Consider the following 22525-nt stretch of genomic DNA (forward strand, 5'->3'; position numbering starts at 1 on the left):
GTGGTATGACATGACAATGCTAAATGGTGGTAAACGTGTTCTGGACCGACGAGTTGAGCGATTGGCGCGAGATGCCACCGAGAAAGAGGGTACTCGTTTTCAGTGGCTGATATTTCGCTGGTTTCAGGGCCGATGCCAGAGGACGAGACTGATTTGATCGCCGACGTGCGAGAAGAGGTCCGTCGATCCCAGACAAAGACCACGAACCCCTTCGTCTGCAATCCTGGGCTGCAATATAAAGAGTCAAAATGGGTTGGAACAATGAAAAAAAGAGCCCCAGGGTGCTGTTATCCAACTGATTGGCCGGACAAAGTGTGCCTAAACATCGACGCTTACTCAAGGCGCAGCATCGCCGTCGAGAGACAAAGAATGTAGATACACAGAACGACGTACGTCCTGTGCAGAAGGTCCCAAGACATACCGCATGTATCAGGCCATAAAAGGCCCTCCGCATCATTTAATGCCACCTCGAAACTTTGACGCCCTTGGGCGACATTCATGTTCAGATCATGTCACATCTCTATCCTCCCGGTGAACCTTGCACAAATCACGTTCCACAGCTGCATAGTTGTTGCTTGACACATGGACGACTTCGATGCTCTTGTAATAGTGCTTGACACTGCGCCGCTTCGTCCGACCGCTGCCCGGCCCCCTGAGGCTGCAGAGTTTATCCGTCAGTTCTTGACCGATGGCGAGGTTGTGAAGCTGGATCAAGAGTTCGACTCATCATGCGAGCCAAACAAGCAAGTCATGTGGACCGGAATCACTTGTGAGGCGGCACAGAAATGGGCGGACCACAGGGGCATGCAGACGCTGTCGACAGCCATGGGGCCGTTACGAACGCGCGACGCATTGCGAAAGCGCCTCGGGAAGAATGGGATGACCAAATACATGAGAGGCGCGTCAGCCGAATTTGCGTGGTATATTGCGAGCACCAGTCATGTCGTGACAGTCATCTGCCCACCGCCTCCGCAGCGATTTAACCCAAATGGCGGAACGAACATGCAACTGGTCGAACTGCCAATATTGACTGGCATAGTTGGCGGCCGCGCCGTTGCAAAAATCATTGCTATTCACCCTACGGTTCCAGAAGCTGTGGACTTCCGGTACCAGTTATGGCCAATCGACAAGTGTGACATCTGGCGGAAGAACCATGTCCAAAACGTCGACGGAGTGACACAATGGCTGCGGCGATCAAGAAAGGCCACCGTTACACGAATTGAAGAAAGGCTGCGCTTGATCCTGAACGGAACCAACGATATGGTGGCTTTGGAAGCAATATTGCCTCGAGACACAGCTGCAAGCACAGCAGCGACCTGGGGAGAGACGAGGATGGCAACAAATACGGCGTCAACGAGTAACAGGAGCAAGACGGAGGGAAAGAAGAAAGCGACGGACGAAAAGCAACGGGTGAAGGCAGCGCCAACGGCCTTGACGGATGTCGAAGATGAAGATGGCGCAAAATCAAAGATGAAATCCCAAACGACAACGATGACAGCACCAACGACGAAGGCCAAGAAAGAGATCAAGAATGAGACCAAGAAAGAAGCCAAGAAAAACATCAAAACGAATGAGAAAACCATCACGGAAACGACCAAAGTTGAGCCCCCAAATAAATCCAGGGCGATGGCCAGGGGAGAAACCGAAAGAAAAGCCAAAGAAACGGCCAAAAACATGAAAGAAAAGTCCAAAGAAAAATCCAAGAAGAAACCAAAGCAATATCCCAAGGAAACCAACCGATGCAGACAACACCAAAGCCCCGTCAAGGCACAGGTGTCTCAAAATCAAAGAGGAAAGCTGGTACTAAGAAGATGGACAAGCACATGCGCATCTCGAGAATGAGTTTGCCGGAGCGGGTGAGCGCCTCCGGCCGCACGGCAACAAGACCGTGGCAGGTGGTCGTGATGTTTGGATTGCAGTTTTTGTTGCTGTTGCTGAGGCCGGCTGTTTTTTGGTTCTTTAGTCGCTCTCTCTCAAGACCAGCGAGCCGATGCCTTCTTGACTTCTTGACCATGTCCGGGCAGAGCTGTTGATGTAGTAAAAGAATGGCGAGCGAGGACCTACTTGTTGAATATAGCAACCTCCGTCTTGTTTTGTGCCTTTCTGGCAGCATAAGCTTTTCCCCTTTTCAGTGATAAAAGCTGATTCAGCAAGGCTCCGCTGCGTCCATTACGGATGCGTATGGCAGGCGAGTAGGTCAAAGAAGAGCGGAAGGCACGATGGGATGCTATGTGCCCTCTTAAGCCGGAACAGAAAGAGCGAGGCGCACAAGCGGAAAGAAGCACCGACACGCAGGGCAACACGCCCGCAACGCATTACGCCAGAACACAGACAATACACTTGCACGAAAATAACCGTGGCAAAGGGTGTCGTGGGCCACCTGACCGGTCCCACGTTGCACTCAATAAGAGACATCGCCTTGTGTCCTGATTGTTGCCGCGTCGTCGTGTTCCAATGCGCACGTTCCGGGTGAACGTCGTATCAGGGAAAGAGCGGCGTGGTTCTTTCTACATTTGACCGCTGGCGCCTACCTTTCCACGCTTGTGGGCTGGCCCGCTTCATCGGCTCACAAAGTCCCAGGCCGGCCCTCCCTGGCGTAGTTTGCCCTGACGCCGCGTACGCTGACAGCTGTGTAGCGCGAAGTGTGGGCTCGCCGCGTTGGCGACGCTATCCTGATCCGTGGGGTAAAATGGTTGGCGTGAGGTCCCCAGCTCGGTTAAGCTAGGCCAGCCAGGCCAGGCCAGCCTGGGATAGGTCGGCCAGCTTGCGGTCTGCTCATCCGGCTAGGGCCCCTGGGTCGCTCCTTCTGGCTGCACGCACGCATGTACGCAGCTGCATGCACAGCACAGCACCTGGCAGGGAAGGTACAACGCATCACTCACGCATCCTGCAGCCGCAGTTCCCCTCCTGCCTTGGCTGGGGCAGCAACGAAAAAGTGAATCGCCGTTCGCCGCTTCCCTCGTTGGCCATTTGCATCTCTGGATCTGTCACCCTCCGTCGTCATCGCTTGCTTCCCTTCTTCCTTTCTTCCTCCCCCTTTTCTTCTCTCGTTGTTTTCTCCTGACCACCCTTTCGCTGCGGCTGCCCTCATCTGCATTCGCGCGTGTCCTACGGGCGTTACGTGTAAACTCGCCGCATTTCATCAGCCTCCGCACCATAATCGCCAAGTGGGCTGGCACGTATGTGGCGCCACGACCACTAACCTTGCCATCACCTGCGTCTTGTAATCGGGACAACACACGCATACAGACTCTTTTACGGATCACGGCATACGTATACACGGCTCTCTCACCACCCCTCGCTTTTCTTTCTTGTCCCCCGTCGCACCCGCCTCGTTGATTGCTGCGGCGTTGCGTACTGCCGTTGCTTGCCGCTCGCCTCGGCTTTGGCGCACGGCGAAACGCCTGGAGGCGCACCATCGGAGCAGTTTTTCCTTTCTACTGATACGACTGTCTTTTACTCGACAACGTCCAACGTCCACCCAACCTCCCTCCGCCGCGTTCGTACCGTTATGGTCCCTTTGCAACGGTCTCTCTCGTCACCTGTGAACAAAGACCTGTCCTGTATGTCGCTTCGTCCCGTATCCTCTGGTCACACGTTTGTCGTGACATTTTGTACCGTGCTGCTAACTGTCCGTTTAGCTCCTCTTCCGACCTCTAAGCCGCATGGCTTGGCGAGATCCCCGACACCGCCGCTCCTTGAACGCCAGGAGAAGAATGTCGATCAGCCGCGTCTTCCCCCGCCCGCGACCGCTTTCCGAAGTCTTGCGCGCCTTGCCGAAGGCAACATGTCGTACTCAAATCGTCGTAGCGACGGCGCCTCGCGAAGGACATCAGCCGGTCCGCTGACCGTGCCGCCGACATTGACCAACTTGATGATCTCCAGCAAGACAACCGCCGCTGCAGCTACCACTGCTACTGTGACAGCAACCGCCACAACGGCCTCCATGATCTCGACCATATCGTCTATTTCCTCCACCGAAGGCGCATCTCTGCCGATGTTGGGCTCTCCCCTCGTCGGACACTCCGACACTGGCACCGTGCCTGGGTACTCTTCGTCAGCTCCCCACAGACCGTCCGTCGTGCAGAGCCACTGGCCAATGCCGCCATCCATGCATGAGCTACCTACATCCTCACACGGCCAAATTTCTAACAAGAAAGCCTCTTCGCACTCTACCTCAAATGCCAGCCCTCCCGCCAGTCCAGCGGGCATCTCTGGAATAAAGTATCATTTCACAGCCAAACCACTTTTGCAGGATGCGTCCGTCAACCCAGGCGGACGTGCTGCCGCCGAGTCGGAAGGCACGTCGCTAAGCGAACTGGCTCACTTGGTGAGATTATCCAAATACCAGGAGCGAAAGCGGACACAGACAAGGACTCGGCTGCAGCTGAACCTTATCGCCACTGCCCTGACTGCTCGCCTGGTGCGATGCGGCGACATGGCGCACCGTAACTTGACAGAGTGCTTTCGCAGCGACGACCGCACCGGTTTCGCGAATCTGTACAACGCCGTCCACAACGTACGGAAAAGCTGCGACGAGCTGCGAAAGTATGCTCTCTTCGAACCGGAGCTGGACGCCCTGCGATCGCCGGCCTCAACCGCGAGCTTGGACACGGCCGTGGATGCTGGCTCGCTCAACGGAGCGGCACCTTCCCCTGGCACCATATCTACCGCTCCGTTCTTGAATGACATTTCAACCGAAGCCCGGGATATTTTCATATCGTTTTTGACCAACATCAGGAACAACCCAGATTTTCTGGCTACCCGGTTGTGCTCCTTGGGCACGGCCGAGTTGAGTGCGCTAACATCCTTCTACCAGGGCATGGAGCCGATTGACTCGGTTCTCCCCTTTCACAGCCGGCCGCCATCAACGCGCAGCGGAGCGCCATCAGGACGCACACCTCCGATCAATACGTCGCTCGGTGGCCCTGGAAAGGACGCGAACCCGGTGCAAAAGCTTTTGTCATTTCAACGCCACGACCCGCTGTCCGCTCTGATCCATACCTGTTTTGCCAATTCAGCTGGACCCGACAGTGCCGAAGACAGGCGAAGAACTGATATTTGGGCAACAGCATGCGCTCGGCTCATCTCGGAAAAGGGAGCAGCTGGTGAGCCTGTCTTGGTGGCCGTCCTCAATGCCTGGGCCTCTCTGCGTGACTGGTCAGGTCGATCCAACATGGAATGGTTCCTCATGAAGATTCTTGAAGACGGTGCTTTCCTCCTGGACCGCGCCGAGGACCAAAACGGAACGCGGTTCAACTTGAACGAGTGGACCACAAAGGACCAGATTGCTGCCGAGGAGTTTTATGACCGTGCCATTAACGACCTTTTTGACGTCATTGACGACGAGGACGCAACCGGGATCCCGGAGGGCCTAATTGAACTCGGCAACCAGATTTTGACGAAGCTGGACGCGAAATTCGTCGACAACACGCGAAGCTGGTTTGTTTACAAGTGGCTGTTTGGGGCCTGGCTTTTGAGTGTCATCATTCACCCTGAAACGCACGGCCTCATGGCCGAATACCACATCACCGAGTACGGGCGGCAAAAGATCCTCAAGGAAGTTGCTTTGCGTGCACAGAGGCTCGTCGTCGAGAAGACCATGTCTCTGAGCCATGCGCAAAATACGAAACCGGTCTCGACGCCCCCGTCTATCAAGGCCCACATCGACAGCATCATGAATCGGTTCCGCGACTCAAAGGCCCATCGCCCAGCAGCTCGGCTTCTCCCTGCCCGCTCTATCACGTCCCTGCGAGAGACTGTTGAGGTGCACCCGTACCTCGTTGTCAGCTCGGCAGATTTGGTAACCATGGTCAATGCCCTGTTCCCGGAACGTCGACCCCGATCCGCTCAATCCGGAAGCTTCCGCTCTGGACCCGGGTCGATTTCGAACTTCTCCGTACTATCCCAACCCGTCCCCGTGAGTGCGCAGCGAAGCAACACCGACGCCTACTCGGTCTTGAGCACGAGCGTATCTTCAGCAAACAGCGACGCGACGACGTCTGTGGAACCTCTCCTTGAGAGCCAGCAGACCGGCACATCGTCGTACCGGTCGTCCCCTCCACCTCCGTCACTCTCGGGGGCGGAGCAACGACGACGTAACAGCTATGAAAGTGACGGCTACAGACTCCGATTGGCCATCCAGGATATGGCCCATTTCCTGGGCCACGACCGCGTGCTCGGATCTTGCCACCCCTGTGCCGAACGCTGGGCGGTCCTGTTTATTTCACCAGACGGCAACACCTTGTCCACCCAAATGACATACGATCCGGACGAAGACGACGAAATTGGAGAAGACGCCACTTCGTCGTCTGATGAGGCGGACGACGACCCATCGGAAGATGAGCAATCGGGACCGGACAAGACCGAACTGGACACCGACTACCACCACATGCGAAACTCTATATTAAAACTGGTTGAAGACTACGAGATTCCACAGGCCGTCGACGCTGGAAGCGGTGTGACCCACACGTTCAGCAACAGAGCGAACCGTCTGAAGAAGTACCGTCTCAAGAACAACAGAGTGGTCACGACCGAAGCAAGCAGGACGTCAGAAGCATTCTCTCCCCTCCAGAGCCGCAATCCATATCTCCGCCGCGTGGATGCAAACGGGGAAGAACCAGCCAGGTCTGCGACGCACCGGACACACGAATCACAGGACTCGCAAGCGTCGTTTGACTCGCTCCACGGAGATACGGGGACGAGCTCCGTTGTCGTCAATGCAGATCAAGAGCCCGAAGCCACCGAATCTGTCCTGATTTCGATGCTCGCCGCCGCATCGTCCCAGTCACGTTCCCAGTCTGATTTCCTATCTGCACACCAGTATTGGAAAACAATACAGCAGCTGAATGCTCTCAACTCGGAATCTTTGCGACACAATGGATTTGCCGCTCTGCTCAATATCTTCTCTCGTGGCCCGCGGGATTCCATCCGTCGCTCAGCTGCTGCTGTCGAAGAGTACGAGGCCTGGCTCATTTGGCTAAAACAGTCCCAGGAGCGAGCAGAAGGAGCAATCGATGCGATGATGAGGCGCCTCAGAGCGCTTCGCGACAAGATGTGGTACGTCACCGATGTGCGCAACTCGGCTCCATACGAGTTTACGCGCAACATTGCCGTTGCTCTGAAAACAATGGGTACGAGCCGCAAGTGGGATGCCTATCAGCGCTCTCGACACGGCAAACAACGAGGACCTGCGGCATCGTATCTCTACCGAACAGAGAGCGAGATTGTCGAGCTCCTAGCTGCCACAGAAAGCCAAGGCGGGCCCAACAAGCTGTCCGACGACCAGGCCGAGAAAACGCTGCGATGGCTGCAGCATTGTGGCATTGCCAACTTTTGCCAGGGAGAAGAGCGTATCCACCGCTTCTCCTGCGAGGTCGCCAGCTGCACGGAGAAGTTGATCGGGGAGAGCATTGTCGATGCCCCCGTGTTGTGGTCCAGCGACTTGTACACGCGAGACCGGCAATACCTGGAGTCTGGCGGTCGCTCCGCCGGTCGGGACCAAGATGGTGCGGCCACACCCTGGGATGACGCATCCAGCATTCGGAGCTTCGACTCCGACAACCGGCGGTTCGGTGTGAGCCGGCGTCCCAGCACATCGATGCGTGGCGGTGATCTACGAGCGACGCTCGGCCAAAACAACCCCAGTGTACAGTCCTTTGACTCTGGCCGCTACAGCTTTTCGCGTGCCAGCACGTCGTTTTCGGAGGTCTTGGGCGGACAAGATTACTTTTCTGGCGGGCTGCACTCTCCCGTTCCGGCCATCGACACATCGACAACGTTTTGGTCTCCGTTCCCATCGTCCATGTCGCCCAGTGCGGCGACGTCTCGTGCGCAATCGCCGACTGCGAGCTCCACCAATCTCGCCAACCCATTTTCTCTGAACCAAACCTCCCGTCGCCCTCTCTTTTCTCGCCACGGTGGCATTGACGGGATACAGGCGTCGTCGCACGCCGCCAGTGGAGACCGACCGGGAACATCGGCGTCTTCTGTTGACACTGCTTTCCATCAGCGGGTGTCGGAGGAGAAGAGTTGGTTCCTGAACGACCTTCGGCAGACCCTGACGAGCTTGCTCCTGTCGGATCTCGGAAATCTGGTGTTTGCTCGTGGCTCAGAGACCGATTATTGGTTTGGCGGCCTGGGTCAAGAATGCATTGAGCGGCGTGAGGCCATTGAGAAGAGACAGCGACACGAGGCTGCGGTGGAAAAAAAGCGAAGAAACAACCGCAACTCTCTAAAGCAGATGGTCGTCGACAACATGGAATGGAAGAACGACTTGTACGACACGCGGACGGTTGCGACCGAAAGTAGCGGAGGTTCCGCTGGCGACCAATCCCCGTCCACGCTGAGTCGCCGAAGCCAGACACCGGATGCCAATGGAAGCGGGAGCCGCGCCAATGATAGCTCTGCCACAGCCAGCGACCACACGGCGACTGTGGCCCGTCACGAACGCTCCCCGCTGTACGCGAGCTCGAAACCCACGGGTGTACCGACGACAAAAAAGACGACTACGTCCGATTTCCCGTTCACCAAGGCGTACCAACGGCTCCTGCGGATGTTTTGCGTGCACCCCAACCCGCACGCGAAATTGGCAGCCTTGTTCGAGCTCGAAAATCTGATTACGGCCTCGCTGTCGTCGCGCAGCACGCGCAGGCGGCTGGCCTTGATGACAAAATCTGGCACGAGCCCCGTCGTGAGCCATGCCACAGCGCTTGGTGGCCAAGCCCCGACCGTGACGACCATTCTTAGCCCGCCGACCAACCGGCCTAAGCCACTCGAGGAGGCCATCGACAACGTGAAGGAGCGGCGATCGAGCACGCTTGGCTCTACGCAGCTGCCCGCCTTGTCCCGCCGTGGCAGTATTGGCGCCACGGGGCACGGTGCTGGTGCTGGGCAGAATCGCAGTGCACCGACGAAAGATGCTGTGACTTGCATCCTGCAGTCGCTGTTCTGCGACCCAACGATCCGGCCCAAAACTCTGTTCCGCGACTTGCAGTTCATCGCAGTATTTGTGCCGACCGAGGTGTTGGACCGATCGGAGCGCGGCAAGTCGTTCTGGGCAGCTGGCCTGGCAGCATTGCTGCTCAAAAGCGAGGTGTGCACCACGATGATCGAGGTGGCCGACGAGATCGTCGGGGTGTATACAAAAACCAGGAAAGCGCCCACGGCACCGCCCCCACCGCCGCCCCCTTCTGCGTCGTCGCTGACAAGCGACGGTTCGAATGGATCCCCGACGTCTTCTCCCTACTCGACACCACTCCCGCTATCGAGTGCCTACTCGCTCGCTGACGCGGCCCGCATGCTGACCATCACGGCCAAAGAGGGCGACCCGACGTCGCAGCGTGAGCTCGCCATCTTCTACCTGTCCAACCCGGAGCTGGTCGAGCGCACGACGCTGCCACTTTCGAAGCCACGCGAGGTGTTTAAGAAGGCGGTGATGGACAAGTACGGAGGCAGCGGAAGCAGCAGCGGCGGCGGCGGCGGTGGGGGGTCGTCTGGCATGATGTCGGGTGGACACGGCGGGCCTGGCGGCGGCGGCCCGGGCGGTCATGGTCATGGTCATTATGGCCACGGCGGCAGCGGCCCTGGCGGCAATGGTGTGTACGATGTGCGCAACGACCCGGCACTCATGTGTGTGGCCATCCACTGGATGGAGGCGGCCGAGCAGGGCGGTGACGAGCTGGCGCGGACCTTCCTGGGCCAGAACGAGATGATGAAATGATGGAGTATGCGGATTGTCTTGCTTTGTTTTGGAACCTTTTTTTTCTTTTTTTTTCCCCTTTGTTTTCTTTTTAAGGCAGTCGGTGTCACATTCGTATTGTTGCTTTTGAGTCTTTTTTGGCTGCGTGCTTTTCTGCATGTGCTTTTTCTTTTATGCCAGCTATTTTATGTCCCATTTTCATTTATATACCCGCATGTTCCTGTCAAAACACTCGGACATGGCTATATAGAAACTGATTCTTTGCTTATTTCTGCCAGGCCTTTGCATACTCGCTCACCTTCTCTCCCATCGGCACGACACACTTCACTCAACAGAGGATAATAAGCGGGTGATGATACACGTGAGATGGTCATTGCAGTCGTTCTATGAAAATTTGCTATCATACAAAACACGATCCGGATAGGCTAATTGGTGTGTTACTTGTTTCTTCTTACGGCCACACCCAGTGGCCGCCCAGACGGCCTTCTCGCTGGTCAGTTGAGATGGGTATGTTGTCGCCATCGTCGCCCTCGTCGCCGGCGGCATTCTCGGCACTGTTTCGGCCACCTGCGACCACAGCTGACGACGCCTTGTGTCCCGCCGCCTTGACCACGGTGGTCGATGAACGGCTCGTTGTGGCCATGCCACGGTCCGCCAGTGGGATGTCTTTGTCCGCTGAGCTGGTTAGGGCGTTTCCAGCGTGTGGATTGGCGCTGATGTTGCTGCTGCCGCTGCCGCCCACGTTGTTACCGCCATCATAGGTGGCCGTTGTTTGGCCAGAGGACAGGTCTCCCAGCCCGCCGTGCATCAGCAGATTCTCGAAAAAGGCAAAGTCCACACCCTGCAGGGTCCAGTCGTCTGCGGAGCCGCCGACGCGGGTGTCGCTGTCGTCTGTCACAACGCTGGAAGGAATCATAAAGGCGCCACCGGTGGTGTTGGAGGCGATCGCTGGCGTGTTGCCGCTGCTGCCGCTGCTGCCGTCGGCTACGTTGGTGTAGAACACTTGGTTGCTGGCCTGGGGGTTGGCATTGGCCAAGAACATGAGCGACGGGCTCGCCGTGCTCAGGGCACCAGCGCTCGACCAGCTGGGGCCCATGCCGAGCCCAGTCAGTGGGTTGACAACACGGGTCGCGCCGGCGCTGTAGGTTGGGTAGGTAGCGATGAGGTCGTTGTTGAAGGACGGGTTGGCGCCCATAGCGGGTAGGAGGGACTCTAGGGAGCTGAGAGGCGGTCCGTTCTGGAGATACGGTGCATGCTGCTGCTGCTGCTGCTGTTGTTGCTGCTGTTGCATTTGGAACTGTTGCTGGAGCTGCTGCTGCTGCTGCTGCTGCTGCCGCCGTTCCTGCTCTTGTTGCAACTGCTGTGTTTGCTGCCTGTCGTTTTGCATTTGCTCCGCCTGCTGCATCTGTTGCTGCTGCTTGGCCTGGTTCTCCACGTTGGGACCCCCAATCACACAGGTGACGCCGTCGTCTGGCCTTGTCGTGCCGTTGGCGCGACCGCCCGGGATGTTGCTGTTCTTGGCTTCGGGCGACAGGACCAGCGAGCAATCGTTGCCGTTGACGCGCAGGATGCCCTCCTTGTTGATGCGGATGGTGCCCAAGAAGGGCACCCACACGCGGAGGTCGTCGGGTGACTGTTTGGCCCGCGCGCGCAGCGTCTCCTGTGCGTCCTGGCAGCCCAGCGACGCGGCCACGGCCAGCGAGGCGTCCAGCTCGACGTCGAGCATGCGCCGCAAAAAAGCGGCGCTCTTGGCCGACAGCGCGTCGTCCTCGTTGAGACGGACCATCTCGTCCATGCTCTCGAGCACGCGCTCCATCATGCCGCGGTCGCTGAGGCGCTGGTGGGCCAAGAAGTCGTTGGCGACCATTTGGTTCTGCTGCTGCTCGTTGCGGTGGCTGTCGAGGTGGGCGAGACAGAGGGTCATGCTCGCGAGCAGAGCGAAAAAGTCAATGCAGCGGCAGAAAAAGGTGACCTGCTTGAAGCTGCGCAGCGACAGGAAGCGCGTCAAGACCTCGCGGCTGGCGCTGACACAGGTGATTTTGCTGTAGGCATACTTGTCGACGCTGCCCGCGCTGCTACCCGTTCCGGTTGCCCTGGACGTGCTGTTGGGGTCAGAGGCGGCGGCTGCCGAGGCCATCGAGGCAGTCGCAGCCGGGTTGCTGCTGGTGCTGCTGGTGCTGGTGCTGCCTGGCAACGAAAAGTCCGGCGGCAGACTCGTGGGCAGCTTTGAGCCGTCTCCCCGCAGCAGGTGTGCCGTCGGGCGGTCCATGGTGGTCGCCGCAGCCGCCTCCTCGGGGACGGTGCCCGTTGCAGACGAGCCGGCGGCCTCGGCGGCGGCGGCAGCGACTTCTTCTGCTACGGAGGCCGCGGCCGACTGGCACGTTTTCGTGCCCCGGCGCAGCATGTATGGCAGGTGCAGCTGGGTCAGCAGGTGGTAGTGGAACAGCTGGTCGACCAGGCGCTGGGTCTGCATGAAGATGGCGGTGCTGTCGCCGTCCCACTCGTCGATCTGCGGGGTCAACCACCAGCGCGCCGGCATGCTGCGCGAGGCGCGCTGCAGGGCCTGGTCGATGGACTGCGTGGAGAGCACATTGTTGACGTCGCTGTAGCCGTCGCTGTCCGACTCCGCGCCGTCGCAGCCCCGTTCGTCGTCGTCTTCGCCGCGCCAGGCCTCGTTGCGTTCGATGATGCGGCCGACAATGACGGCATGGACCTCTTCGATGCGGCGCAGGTCCTTGTACGTCGAAATGTAAGCAGCGGCGCCAGCGTCGTCGCCCTCGAGACTGCGGGGGATGGGCGGCGGCGGGATGTCGATTTGCTTTTGGAGTGCGCCGTCGGGGGACAAGGTCTTGAGAGCACCTTTGCCGTAGGACGGGTGAAGGACGGCCGCGTCGCCGGGGGCGCCTTGGGGCAGGCCCAGCATCAGCGAGAGGTAACGGTCGGCGTAGACGATGCGGAACCACAGGCACTGGGGCACAATGGGCAGATTTGTGCTGGCGTCAATGGTCTTGATGGTGGCGGCAGGAAAGCCGCGCTGCAGGCCCATCAGCTGGCCCATGGTCATGGCGCGGCGGAAGGCCAGCCAGGCGCGGCGCAGGTTGCCCTGGTTGGACTGGATGATGCCCTGCATGACGAGGCACTGCACGCCCTCGAGCGAGCCGATCAGGCTGTCGTTGCCCGTCACGACGGTGTTGGTGGCGCAAAGGGCGCGCTGCATGAGCTCGCGATGGGGCACCTGCAGCCGGCGCAGGGCCGGATCAAACTCGGGGTGCAGGTGCTGCAGGAAGGAGGCAAGCATCAGCAGCTTCTGGGCGACGAGCACGAGATGCGACCCCAGCGGTGGAAGGACGAGGACGGTGCTGGCGACGTCGCGGCTGAGGGGCGGCGACTGGGCGGCGAGCACGGCGGAGAAGGGCGTGTACACGAGCACCTTGTGCAGCCCCGCGCGCTCCGGCGCGGCGAGGGCGTCCAGGACGAGGCCGAGATCCTCCGGCGACGGCCAGGCGGCGGCCAGGGTGTTGTAGCGGCGCACGTACTCGTCGTGCATGTAGCTGGCCGCCTGGATGATGCGTTTCGAGACATTGGGCGGCGCGTCTGCATTGGAGGAGCCGCTGTGGGCAGGCGCGCCGGCTGTGGGTTGTCGGGACGGGCCAGCTCGGTCGCCGGCGTGGGCGGCGCTGTGGCTGTTGGTCGGCTGGGTGGAAGAGTCGCCTTCAGGGCCATCGGCTGCGTCCGCGTCGGAGCCAGCAGCGGCCCCGCCTTGGCTGCTGCCACTGCCGACACGCGTTGCTGATGTGCTTGCGGTGGACGCCGGGGTGGCCGGGCCAACAATCTTGGGTAGCATGGTGCCAGGCTGCTCCTCCTCGCCCATGCCTACGCCCCGCTCGTGGCCAAACCAGGTTGTGTACGTCGTCGGCCCTGTTCGCTGCTCGTCGGCATCCGTTGGGGTTGTCGTCCCCGTGCGGTTGAGGGCGAGGAAGCTTTCGCGGAGGCTGACCAACGTCTCGGGTGCCGGGGGCCGCACATTGAGATCGTGGCGCTGTGCAGCCGGTGGCTCGTGTCGATGCGGTCCGAGGCCGTCTGGCCCGCCCTCTTCTTCGTCTGAGCCGTCTCCTGTGTTCACGTGTCGGCGATAGCGCCGTGATGCTGCGGGCCGTGACCGCTCGGACGTCGGGGACCCCGCCGCGGTCATAGTAGAGGACGTGGACGGCGTGCCATGCGTTGGGCCGCGGCCTGTGCTGTCTTTGATGGCCTGGTATTGCTGTTGGTTGAGGCTGAGCTGTTGCTGTTGTTGCTGCTGTTGCTGCTGCTGCTGCCGCTGGTTCTGCACGAGCATCTCCACCAGCGCCTCCATGCGCCCCAGCCGGTCATCGACATGGCGGCTGTGGTTGGCGGCTGCTGACAGCGCCGTCGCCTCCGGCAGGTCTTGGCTCACACAGGGAGTGCCCCGGCGGCGGCACCCGTCGCAGACCAGACCGGCCAAGGCCTCGCCATCGCCAATCTCGTCTGGGTCGAGAGGCGTGCCATCGAGGGCGGAGAACGTGCAGCGGATCTTCTTGCGCTTGCAGGCCCAGCAGCTGTGCGTCCCCTTGCGAATCTTGCGGCGCTTGGCGGCATGTGTTGGCGGTGGTGAGTTGGAGGCGGCAGGGGGTGGTGGTGAGCCGGTGGCCGACCCCGAAGCAGATATGGAGGCGGACGAGGCGGCGACGGACGCTGGGTGGCTCTTGCCTGCTCGGGCAGCCGTGGCAGGGCTGGTGTCCGAGGAAAGAGCGCGTCGCGGGGGCATTGTGTGAGGGAAGGTTCAAGAGGGGAAGGTACAATGGAACAGGGCAGGTGCGTCTGTGGCTGACATCAGAGGAACACCACGGCCTTTGTGGATGACAGCACACCGTGCGTTGTGCGTTGTGCGTTGTAGTCTTGTTGGATTGCTCCGTGCCAGGCGTCACAGTGAGGATTCATAGATTGTGTTTTGCCATGCCTTTTCTCGGCGGAAGGACGATGGCCATTAAGAAGAGGGAGGAAAATAGAAGAGCAATTGACAAACGAGTAACAAGTAACGAGAATAAAGTTGAGCCGTTGTAGGGAAATGGATGACTATGAAAACCAGAATAGAGCCCAAACGGCTCACAACGGATCCCAGAGGATCGAGTGGTGACAAACACTTACACGCAGTTTCCGCCGAGCGCGGCGGACGAAATGTGCTTGGCTCCTGCTCAATCTGGATATATTGCGGAAACGGACAGTCATCGACCCGAGTCTTTGTCATCTTGACTTGGTGGGTGGCCCCAGCGCACCTTCCAGTCCACGCCTTTGCAGGCGCTTTCAGCTCCACAGCCAAAGTCGTGAAAACGGTGAAAGAGCTGATCTGTACGAAGTATGTCCCGTCTTGGCTTTATTTTTCTGCCTCTGCAATGACCGTGTGAATGGCCTGTGGTCTGGACCTCTGAAGTATTCACGCTCCGTTTGCACATGCCGTGACACACGCCATCACACCCGACTGGCAGAGCCTCCGAAACCGCCATTTGCTAAGCCAAACCTGTCTTGTGATGTTTGTAGATTGTGACGCGCCAATGGCCGTTTCTCATTGAAGCCCCTCTACCGCCAAGATGTCTGTTAGTCGTGGTACTTCTGTATAACGAAATGAGCTGTATGGGGTGGCTCGACCGCCGCACATATTGACTGTCCGTAGCCCGACAACCTGCTCAGAGCTGAAAGTGTCGACAAGAAGACGACAGGCACAAAGGCAGCAAAACACAGAACCGTGACCAGAGCCGTGAATGGGGCGCCATTACCATGTTTCGAGACTGACGGTCCTTCTGCACTAAATTTAAGGTTGATGCTGGCGCCGGGACTTTTGTGACCGTGGACCGATCGTGACGGGCGAAAGACGCGCAGTCACGTGGATGGCTTACACCCACAATGAGGCGGTATAAGCCTGAGACGGACGAAACGCAGAAGCACAAGAGCCAAGCGAACAGAGTGTCAGTGTCGTATTTCGAGAGGCGGTTTCGAGCACGGCCCGGACATCGGACTGAGGCAAGGCCGACTCCTCTGTGTGCTTTGTACTTTTCAGTTTCCATTGACTCTTGCTGACGTGAAGTCGGGCCAATGTTGTGCAGGGCGTGGTGTCGTGGATAGCAGGGAGACAACCTTGTCGGCGTCGTGCTGCATCGTGTTGTCAAAGCGGCGTTTATTTGGCCGATGATTGATAATGGACAGGACAAAGGCTGGCATAGGAACATCACATCCCCTTGGCCTTTGTATACGCTGCAGGATGCATGAGACAGGAGGAGGGAGTTTCCTGGACATCAACCAAACGAGCCATCAAGAACAATGTGGACAGAATGTGCTGCATGTCTGTACGTCGTGGGCATAAGTCGGCGGCCTCACGCAGACAATATAGACAGAATGCATGATACGATGTACCATGTGAGTTGCAGTGTGATGGGGTGCTTCATTCGTACTGCAGACATTGGTTGCTTGTCTTTTGACGGCCGGCCGGAGCTGGTGCCGCCAGTACTCTCATATCTAGCTTGACAAGCCTTTGTTGAACAGGCGCAACGTTGGAAGGATTCGGCTTGTGCCGACATAATTTTTGATCATTTGTAAACAAGGACAATGCATTCTTGTTTATAGTTCTGCCAAATCTGGATGCAGTGTCTGTGGACGAGACACTCTATACATTAAATGCAATGCTGTGTTCATAACAAAAGTAAATACTTTCCCAGTGATACACTTAGTTTTGGTCGTTGCAGTACTGTCTAACAGCCTGCTCAATCAAAAATCAAAACACTTGCCATCACGACTGCCAAGACAACCAAGACGTAAGCTGATTACCGAGGAATACTTTGCGTTGTGTATGCGATGGTAAATGGTCGTAGTCGGCACCTGTTTCTATCTTATTCCCGGCAGGTTTTATGCTCCTTCTGTCGTTTATTTTGTCTTTCATGGTCATGAGGTGTCTCTTTAACTTTCACTTTCGTCTTACGAACACAACTGATGTCCGTCAGACATATGCCTTTGGTGGTCCATTCGTCCGCCGCGCTCTCGGTGCTAACCCAGTTCGTGCCTTGGCCCACGGGCCCACCTGAAACGCTTCTCTGCCGCCATCCGTGCCGGATTAAACCTTGACTTAATTCCGTTGGTTTTGAATATTTGAATATCGTTCCGTTATCTCTCTATCTGCAAAGCTTGACTCTGAAAGCTAGACACCACCCCGGCGCTTGGTCTTGAGTTCTAGATTGTGTGCCGGCGAGCTGTTTGGCTGCGATTGATTCCGTTTGCATGTCTGCGTTATGGCTCCGTCTTTTTCAATCGTTTCTTTGTTTCGTATTGACTCCTTTCTGTTGCTCCGTTTCTCCTTTCTGACAAATGCTCCACAGTGCCCTCCTGCCCTCCTCAACATCACTCTGCGTGAAGGCCCTTCTGGTGGACTGCTTCTGTGGCCGTGTTGTCGGCGGAAAGAAGACAACAAACAGGATATCAAAAGGACCCAGAATCAGCCACAAACGCCAGTCACACCATAACGGCAGCCATCTCACAGGGCATCAAGGCTCCACATTGCACTGCCGATTGGCTCTTGATGCATCTTGTTGGGCGTGTCAGTACAGCATTTGAGCATGCCTTTGCAGACAAAATCGCAGTTCGTCGTCCGTCGTACGTTGCAATACATACACCATATGTGGTTTAACCTTCTTTTTCTACCTGCTCAGAGCGGTCCCTAGCTGATCGGGTCTGGGACATACATAGTACCGGATGACTGAGTGCCTAAAGCGTGCTCCGTAGCGTGACGGTAGATGCATGGTTGTTTGATACTTTTCACAGAAACGGCTGTCAATAATAACAGGGGGTTGCACAACATTGGTTTATGGGAATGGGGGCCACTGGCTTGAAGACAGTACCGAAAGAGAGAAAGCGAAGAAGAAAGAAAAAAAAAGGAAAACGACACGGTTGGGTGAAGCACCGGATGGGTTCCAGTGTGTATATAATACCAAGATCAAGCCACAACTGCCCAACTATTTATTTCCCGTTGTGTCTTGTTTCCTGTGGTCTCTTTACTCTTTTCTTTGCCAATTTCTGTGAACAGACCAAGTATCCCGTAGTCCACTAGCTGCACGGCTCTGTCCACGCTTCATTTTGTTTTCTTCGTCTTGACATTTGATTGTCAACACAAGCCCTACAGGACAACATCGACCAGCCACCACCGCCCAATATCATGAGCGGCGACAACACCCGCGTGCCGACGCCGGCCGCCAACCTCACAGACCACGAGAACAACGCCACCAGGGGCGGCGAGACGACCGACTACGACGAGAAGAAGGACGCGGCCGGCGGCGACGCCACGAGTCTCGACCTCGAGAAGACGGATGCAGCAGCCCAGGCCGCTGGCGCCAAGGACGGCACCAAGGACGGCGCCAAGGACGGCGTGGCCGTCGACGCCAACGGCGATGCCTACCCGTCAGGCTTCAAGCTCGTGCTCGTCGTGGTGGCGCTGATGCTGACGACGCTGCTGATTGCCATGGACATGACGATTGTGGCGACGGAGATCCCCAAGATCACCGACGACTTCCACGGGCTCGACAAGGTCTCGTGGTACGGTGCGGCCTACTTTATGTGCGTGGGCGGCTCGCAGTCCACCTGGGGCAAGATGTTCAAGTACTTCCCGCTCAAGACGACCTACCTCGTGGCCCTGGTCCTGTTCGAGGCCGCCAGCGCTCTGTGCGGCGCGTCGCCCAACGCCACGGCCCTGATTGTCGGCCGGGCCATTACCGGCTTCAGCGCGTCCGGCCTCATGTCCGGCGCCTACATCATCATTGGCTTTTCGGCGCCGCCGGCCACGCGCCCGCTGCTGACGAGCTTCGTGGGCGCCGCGTACGGCATCTCGTCGGTGATTGCGCCGCTGATCGGCGGCGCCTTTGCCGACCACGTCAGCTGGCGCTGGGCCTTCTACATCAACCTGCCCATCGGCGCCGTGTCCGGCCTGCTGTTCCTCGTCTTCTTCGCCACGCCGGCGGCCTCGCGCCCGACGCCCGCGACGCTGCCCCAAAAGATCTGGCACACGGACCCGCTCGGCGCCGCGCTGCTCATGGGCGCCATCATCTGCTTCATTCTGGGCCTGCAGTGGGGCGGCCAGACCAAGGCGTGGAGCAGCGGCAGCGTGATCGGCGTGCTCGTGGCGTTTGGCGTGATCCTCCTCGTCTTTGCCGCCTGGCAGGTCGTCCAGGGCGAGCGCGCCATGATCACGCCGCGGCTGCTGCGCCAGCGGTCCGTGTGGGTGTCGGCGCTCTTCTCGTTCCACTTTGCCGGCGGCTACTTTCTGATTGTGTACTTTCTGCCCGTCTACTTCCAGAGCATCGACGGCGTCAGCCCGACGGCCTCGGGCGTGCGCAACCTGCCCATCATCATTGCCGTCACCATTGCCACCGTCTCGTCGGGCATGATCATGGCCAAGACGGGCCGCGTGGCCGCCATGCTGGCCGCGGGCGCCGTGCCGGCGACGGTGGCCTCGGGCCTGCTGTACACGCTCAAGGTCGGCAGCACCACGGGCGAGTGGATCGGCTACCAGGTGCTCGCGGGCCTCGGCTACGGCTTCGCCTTCCAGCTGCCCATCATCTACGCGCAGAGCATGACCACCGCCGACGACATGGCCGCCACCACGGCCATTGTGCTCTGCTTCCAGACGATCGGCGGCGCCTTTTACGTCTCGTCCGCCCAGTCGGCCTTTGTCAACACCATGGTCCGCCGGCTGGCCGTGCTGGCGCCCGACCTCAACCCGGCCGTCGTCATCAACACGGGCAACACGCAGCTGCGCACCGTCTTTGCGGGCCCCGACCTCGCCGGCGTGCTGCAGTCGTACGCGGACGGCATCCAGCGGGCGTTTGCCCTGTCGATTGTCGGCGCGGGCCTGGCGACGCTGTTCGGCCTGGCCGCCACCTGGAAGCGCGTCGGCCAAAACCCGGATGCCGTGGGCGGTGCTGCGTAGAGGTATTGGGTTATGGAAGCTTTCAAATGCCATCCCGACGTCGCCCAACTCGACAGGCTGTCTGCCTCGGTTATTGCTGCTCTCATCTCATTACTGGTCATCGTCGCCGTTATTTTTAATTTCATCTTTGTTTTCACTTCCATCGACTCCTGTTGGATTGCCTTCACCCCCTGTATTAATCTTTGTTATTTTACTGTCGTGTATTTGTTATGCATCCATAGTAGCAAGTAAATCTACCATTGGACACCCAAGCCGGTATGCTGCCCGTTTCTCCGGACGTCCTTTTTTTAATCCTAGAAAATTTTGCCCTTGGCCTGCGTCCCCTTTTCTCGAGCACCGGCACGCTGACGGCCACGCGATGGACCTGGCAAAGACGGTCGCAATGGTCGGCGTCTGGTTGAGGCCGAAGACGAGCAGCCGCTTCTGGAGCGTCGTCATGTCGGCCACCACCACGTTCAGCGTGTACAGCAGGCCCAGGTACGTCCCTAAATGCTCTGCTCTTCTTTTGTTGGTTCCCAGATTTGTCACCCCCAGGGACTACAACAGACCTAGGTAGAGTGAGCAAACAAGCAAAGGACAAACAAAAGACAAAAACGACAAACAAATGACAGAGACAGAATGCACAGTTCGTTTCCGTCGAGCCAGCGCCAAGTGGGCCTGTGACTGTCCTTCAGAGGGTGTCAACATCACAAAAGGGACCAGTCTGCGGTTGGTACAGGCGACATTGGCTTTCGTCATTACGTTTCTCTTACCGTCTATCCATTCGTGCGCTGCGCATATTGAACTTTCGAGGACCTTTCGTTTTATGCTGCATATTATCCGACTACATACTGTTGGATTACACAATGAGATAGACAGAAGACCAAACAAAGCAAGCGACTACGCTCCCTCAATCTGCTCGACACCGCCCACCTGCACCTCCTTCCCGTCCGTCTCCAACCGGTGCACCGCGACCGCCGTCACACCCGCCGCATGCGCCGTCTCGTAGCGGCGACGGGCGGCACGCGCCCAGACCGGCGCCCCTGCGTCGAACAGCAGGTCCATGTCCTCGAGCGTGACGCCCTTGGTCTCGGGCACGAAGAAGTAGGTAAAGACAAAGCCGACGACGATCCAGGCGGCGTAGAAGAGGTAGGTGCCGTACTGGATGCTGTTGACCATGTAGGGCAGGCTGTAGACGACGACAAACTGGCCGAGGTACTGGGTGCAGGTGGGGAACATCATGGCGAAGCTGCGGACGCGCGTGGGAAAGACCTCGGCGGCAAAGATCCAGGGGATGGAGGTCCAGCTGGCGCTGTTGGCGATGATGTAGATGTAGATCATGGCGAGCGCGGCCTGGCCGCCGGGGCTGCCGCCGCCGACCTGGGCGGTGGCGGTGGCGGTGGCGGTGGCGGTGGCCGGGCTGCTGCCGACAATCTTGGCAAAGGCGCCGACATAAAACATGCAGACGGCCATGACGACGGCGCCGACGAGCATGGGCGGGCGGCGGCCGAAGCGGTCGACGACGAAAAAGGAAAACAGGACGCTGCTGACCATCTTGACGATGCCGTAGACGCCCGTGGCGAGCAGCGCGACTTCGGTGGTCGAGTAGCCGAGCTCCTGGAAGATGACGGGGCTGAAGTAGTTGACGGCGTTGATGCCCGTCAGCTGCTGCAGCATCATCAGGGCGACAGACAGCAGGACGCGGTTGCGCACGCCGGGGGCCGCGAGCTCGCGCCACAGACGGCGGTGTTCGCGGACGACGCCGGCGGGAGGGCGGCGTCCGCTGCGTCCGCTGCGTCCGCTGCTGCTCCCCACCCCCCTCCCATCGTCGAGCTCCTGCTCCAGGGCGATGCTGGCCTGCGCGTCGGCCAGCTCGGCCTGCACGAGCGCGTGGTCGTCCGGCAGGTGGCGCACCCAGGCCAGCGCCGCGCGCGCCTCGTCGACGCGGCCCCGCGTGAGGAGCCAGCGCGGCGACTCAATCATGCAGGGGACGCTGACGATGCAGAGCACGGCGGGGATGAACTGCAGGGCAAAGGGGATGCGCCACTGGGCGCTGCTGGTTGCGCCCGGCAGGTTGCGCACGACGCCGTAGTTGACCCAGAAGCCGAGCACCAGAAAGACCTGGACCATGATCTCGAAGATGGCCACCAGGCGGCCGCGGATGGCGTTGGGCGCGACCTCGGCAATGTAGATGGGCAGCACGAGCATGGCGCTGCCGACGGCGAGGCCGGTCAGGGCGCGGCCCGTGTACAGCATGGCGACGTGCGCAAACAGCTCCAGGATGCTGCCGACGACCATGGTGGCCATGGCGGCCAGGAGGGCCGGTTTGCGGCCGACGCCGAGCACGGCGCCGGCAAAGTAGCCGACGATGGCGCCAAAGAAGGCGCCCGCCTGGAAGGTGGTGACAATGTTGGACTTGAGGCCGGCGAGCGCCTTGGCGGAGGCGGCGTCGTCCAGGCCAAAGGCGTGCTGGAACGACGGCAGGGCCAGCGTGCCGCCGATGAAGCCTCCATCGTAGCCATAGCAAGCGGCGGCCTAGGGTGTGTCAGGATGGAGGTGGTTGGTAGAGAATGGCTGAATTGAAGCTCAGGATGTCAGGATGGCGTGACTCACCCAGGATGCGGAAAACGTCACGAGATAGGGCCGCCAGCCAAAGACCTCACGTGGGAGGCCGCTGCTCTCTGGGACGGCAAAGGGATTGGTGAGGTACTTCATTGCGGTGACGGGCAATGGAGGGATGAAGGGGGATAGCAATGCAGACAGACGACGATCGTCTCGTGGGACCGTCACCTACTTATAGCGATGCAAGTCAACGCGGCGCGATGGCACGAGGGATCCCCATGGGGTATGGGTGTCGGCTGCAG

General features: G+C 59.0%; 5 protein-coding genes across 5 annotated transcripts; 3 read left to right on the forward strand and 2 right to left on the reverse strand.

Annotated features, from left to right (window-relative positions):
* Window positions 1-582: 582 nt before the first annotated feature.
* Window positions 583-2002, forward strand: SPBR_09122 (uncharacterized protein; the record flags this gene model as incomplete). The annotated part of the gene is made up of 3 exons (XM_040767248.1): window positions 583-1773; window positions 1838-1906; window positions 1964-2002. The coding sequence occupies 3 exons, from the start codon at window positions 583-585 to the stop codon at window positions 2000-2002; spliced, it is 1299 nt and encodes a 432-aa protein (XP_040620846.1).
* A 1785-nt stretch (window positions 2003-3787) lies between these two features.
* Window positions 3788-9721, forward strand: SPBR_02169 (uncharacterized protein; the record flags this gene model as incomplete). Its single annotated transcript, XM_040760472.1, has 1 exon — window positions 3788-9721. The coding sequence occupies one exon, from the start codon at window positions 3788-3790 to the stop codon at window positions 9719-9721; it is 5934 nt and encodes a 1977-aa protein (XP_040620847.1).
* A 430-nt stretch (window positions 9722-10151) lies between these two features.
* On the reverse strand, window positions 10152-14486 carry SPBR_02190 (uncharacterized protein; the record flags this gene model as incomplete). Its single annotated transcript, XM_040760493.1, has 1 exon — window positions 10152-14486. The coding sequence occupies one exon, from the start codon at window positions 14484-14486 to the stop codon at window positions 10152-10154; it is 4335 nt and encodes a 1444-aa protein (XP_040620848.1).
* Window positions 14487-17915: 3429 nt separating this feature from the next.
* Window positions 17916-19682, forward strand: SPBR_02619 (MFS gliotoxin efflux transporter GliA; the record flags this gene model as incomplete). Its single annotated transcript, XM_040760922.1, has 1 exon — window positions 17916-19682. One exon carries the CDS (start codon window positions 17916-17918, stop codon window positions 19680-19682), a length of 1767 nt encoding a protein of 588 aa, XP_040620849.1.
* An 879-nt stretch (window positions 19683-20561) lies between these two features.
* On the reverse strand, window positions 20562-22376 carry SPBR_02590 (Quinate permease; the record flags this gene model as incomplete). Its single annotated transcript, XM_040760893.1, has 2 exons — window positions 20562-22196; window positions 22275-22376. 2 exons carry the CDS (start codon window positions 22374-22376, stop codon window positions 20562-20564), a joined length of 1737 nt encoding a protein of 578 aa, XP_040620850.1.
* Between the last annotated feature and the right edge of the window lie 149 nt (window positions 22377-22525).

Source organism: Sporothrix brasiliensis (assembly GCF_000820605.1).
Source record: "Sporothrix brasiliensis 5110 chromosome Unknown Cont17, whole genome shotgun sequence".
Lineage (NCBI taxonomy): Eukaryota > Fungi > Ascomycota > Sordariomycetes > Ophiostomatales > Ophiostomataceae > Sporothrix > Sporothrix brasiliensis.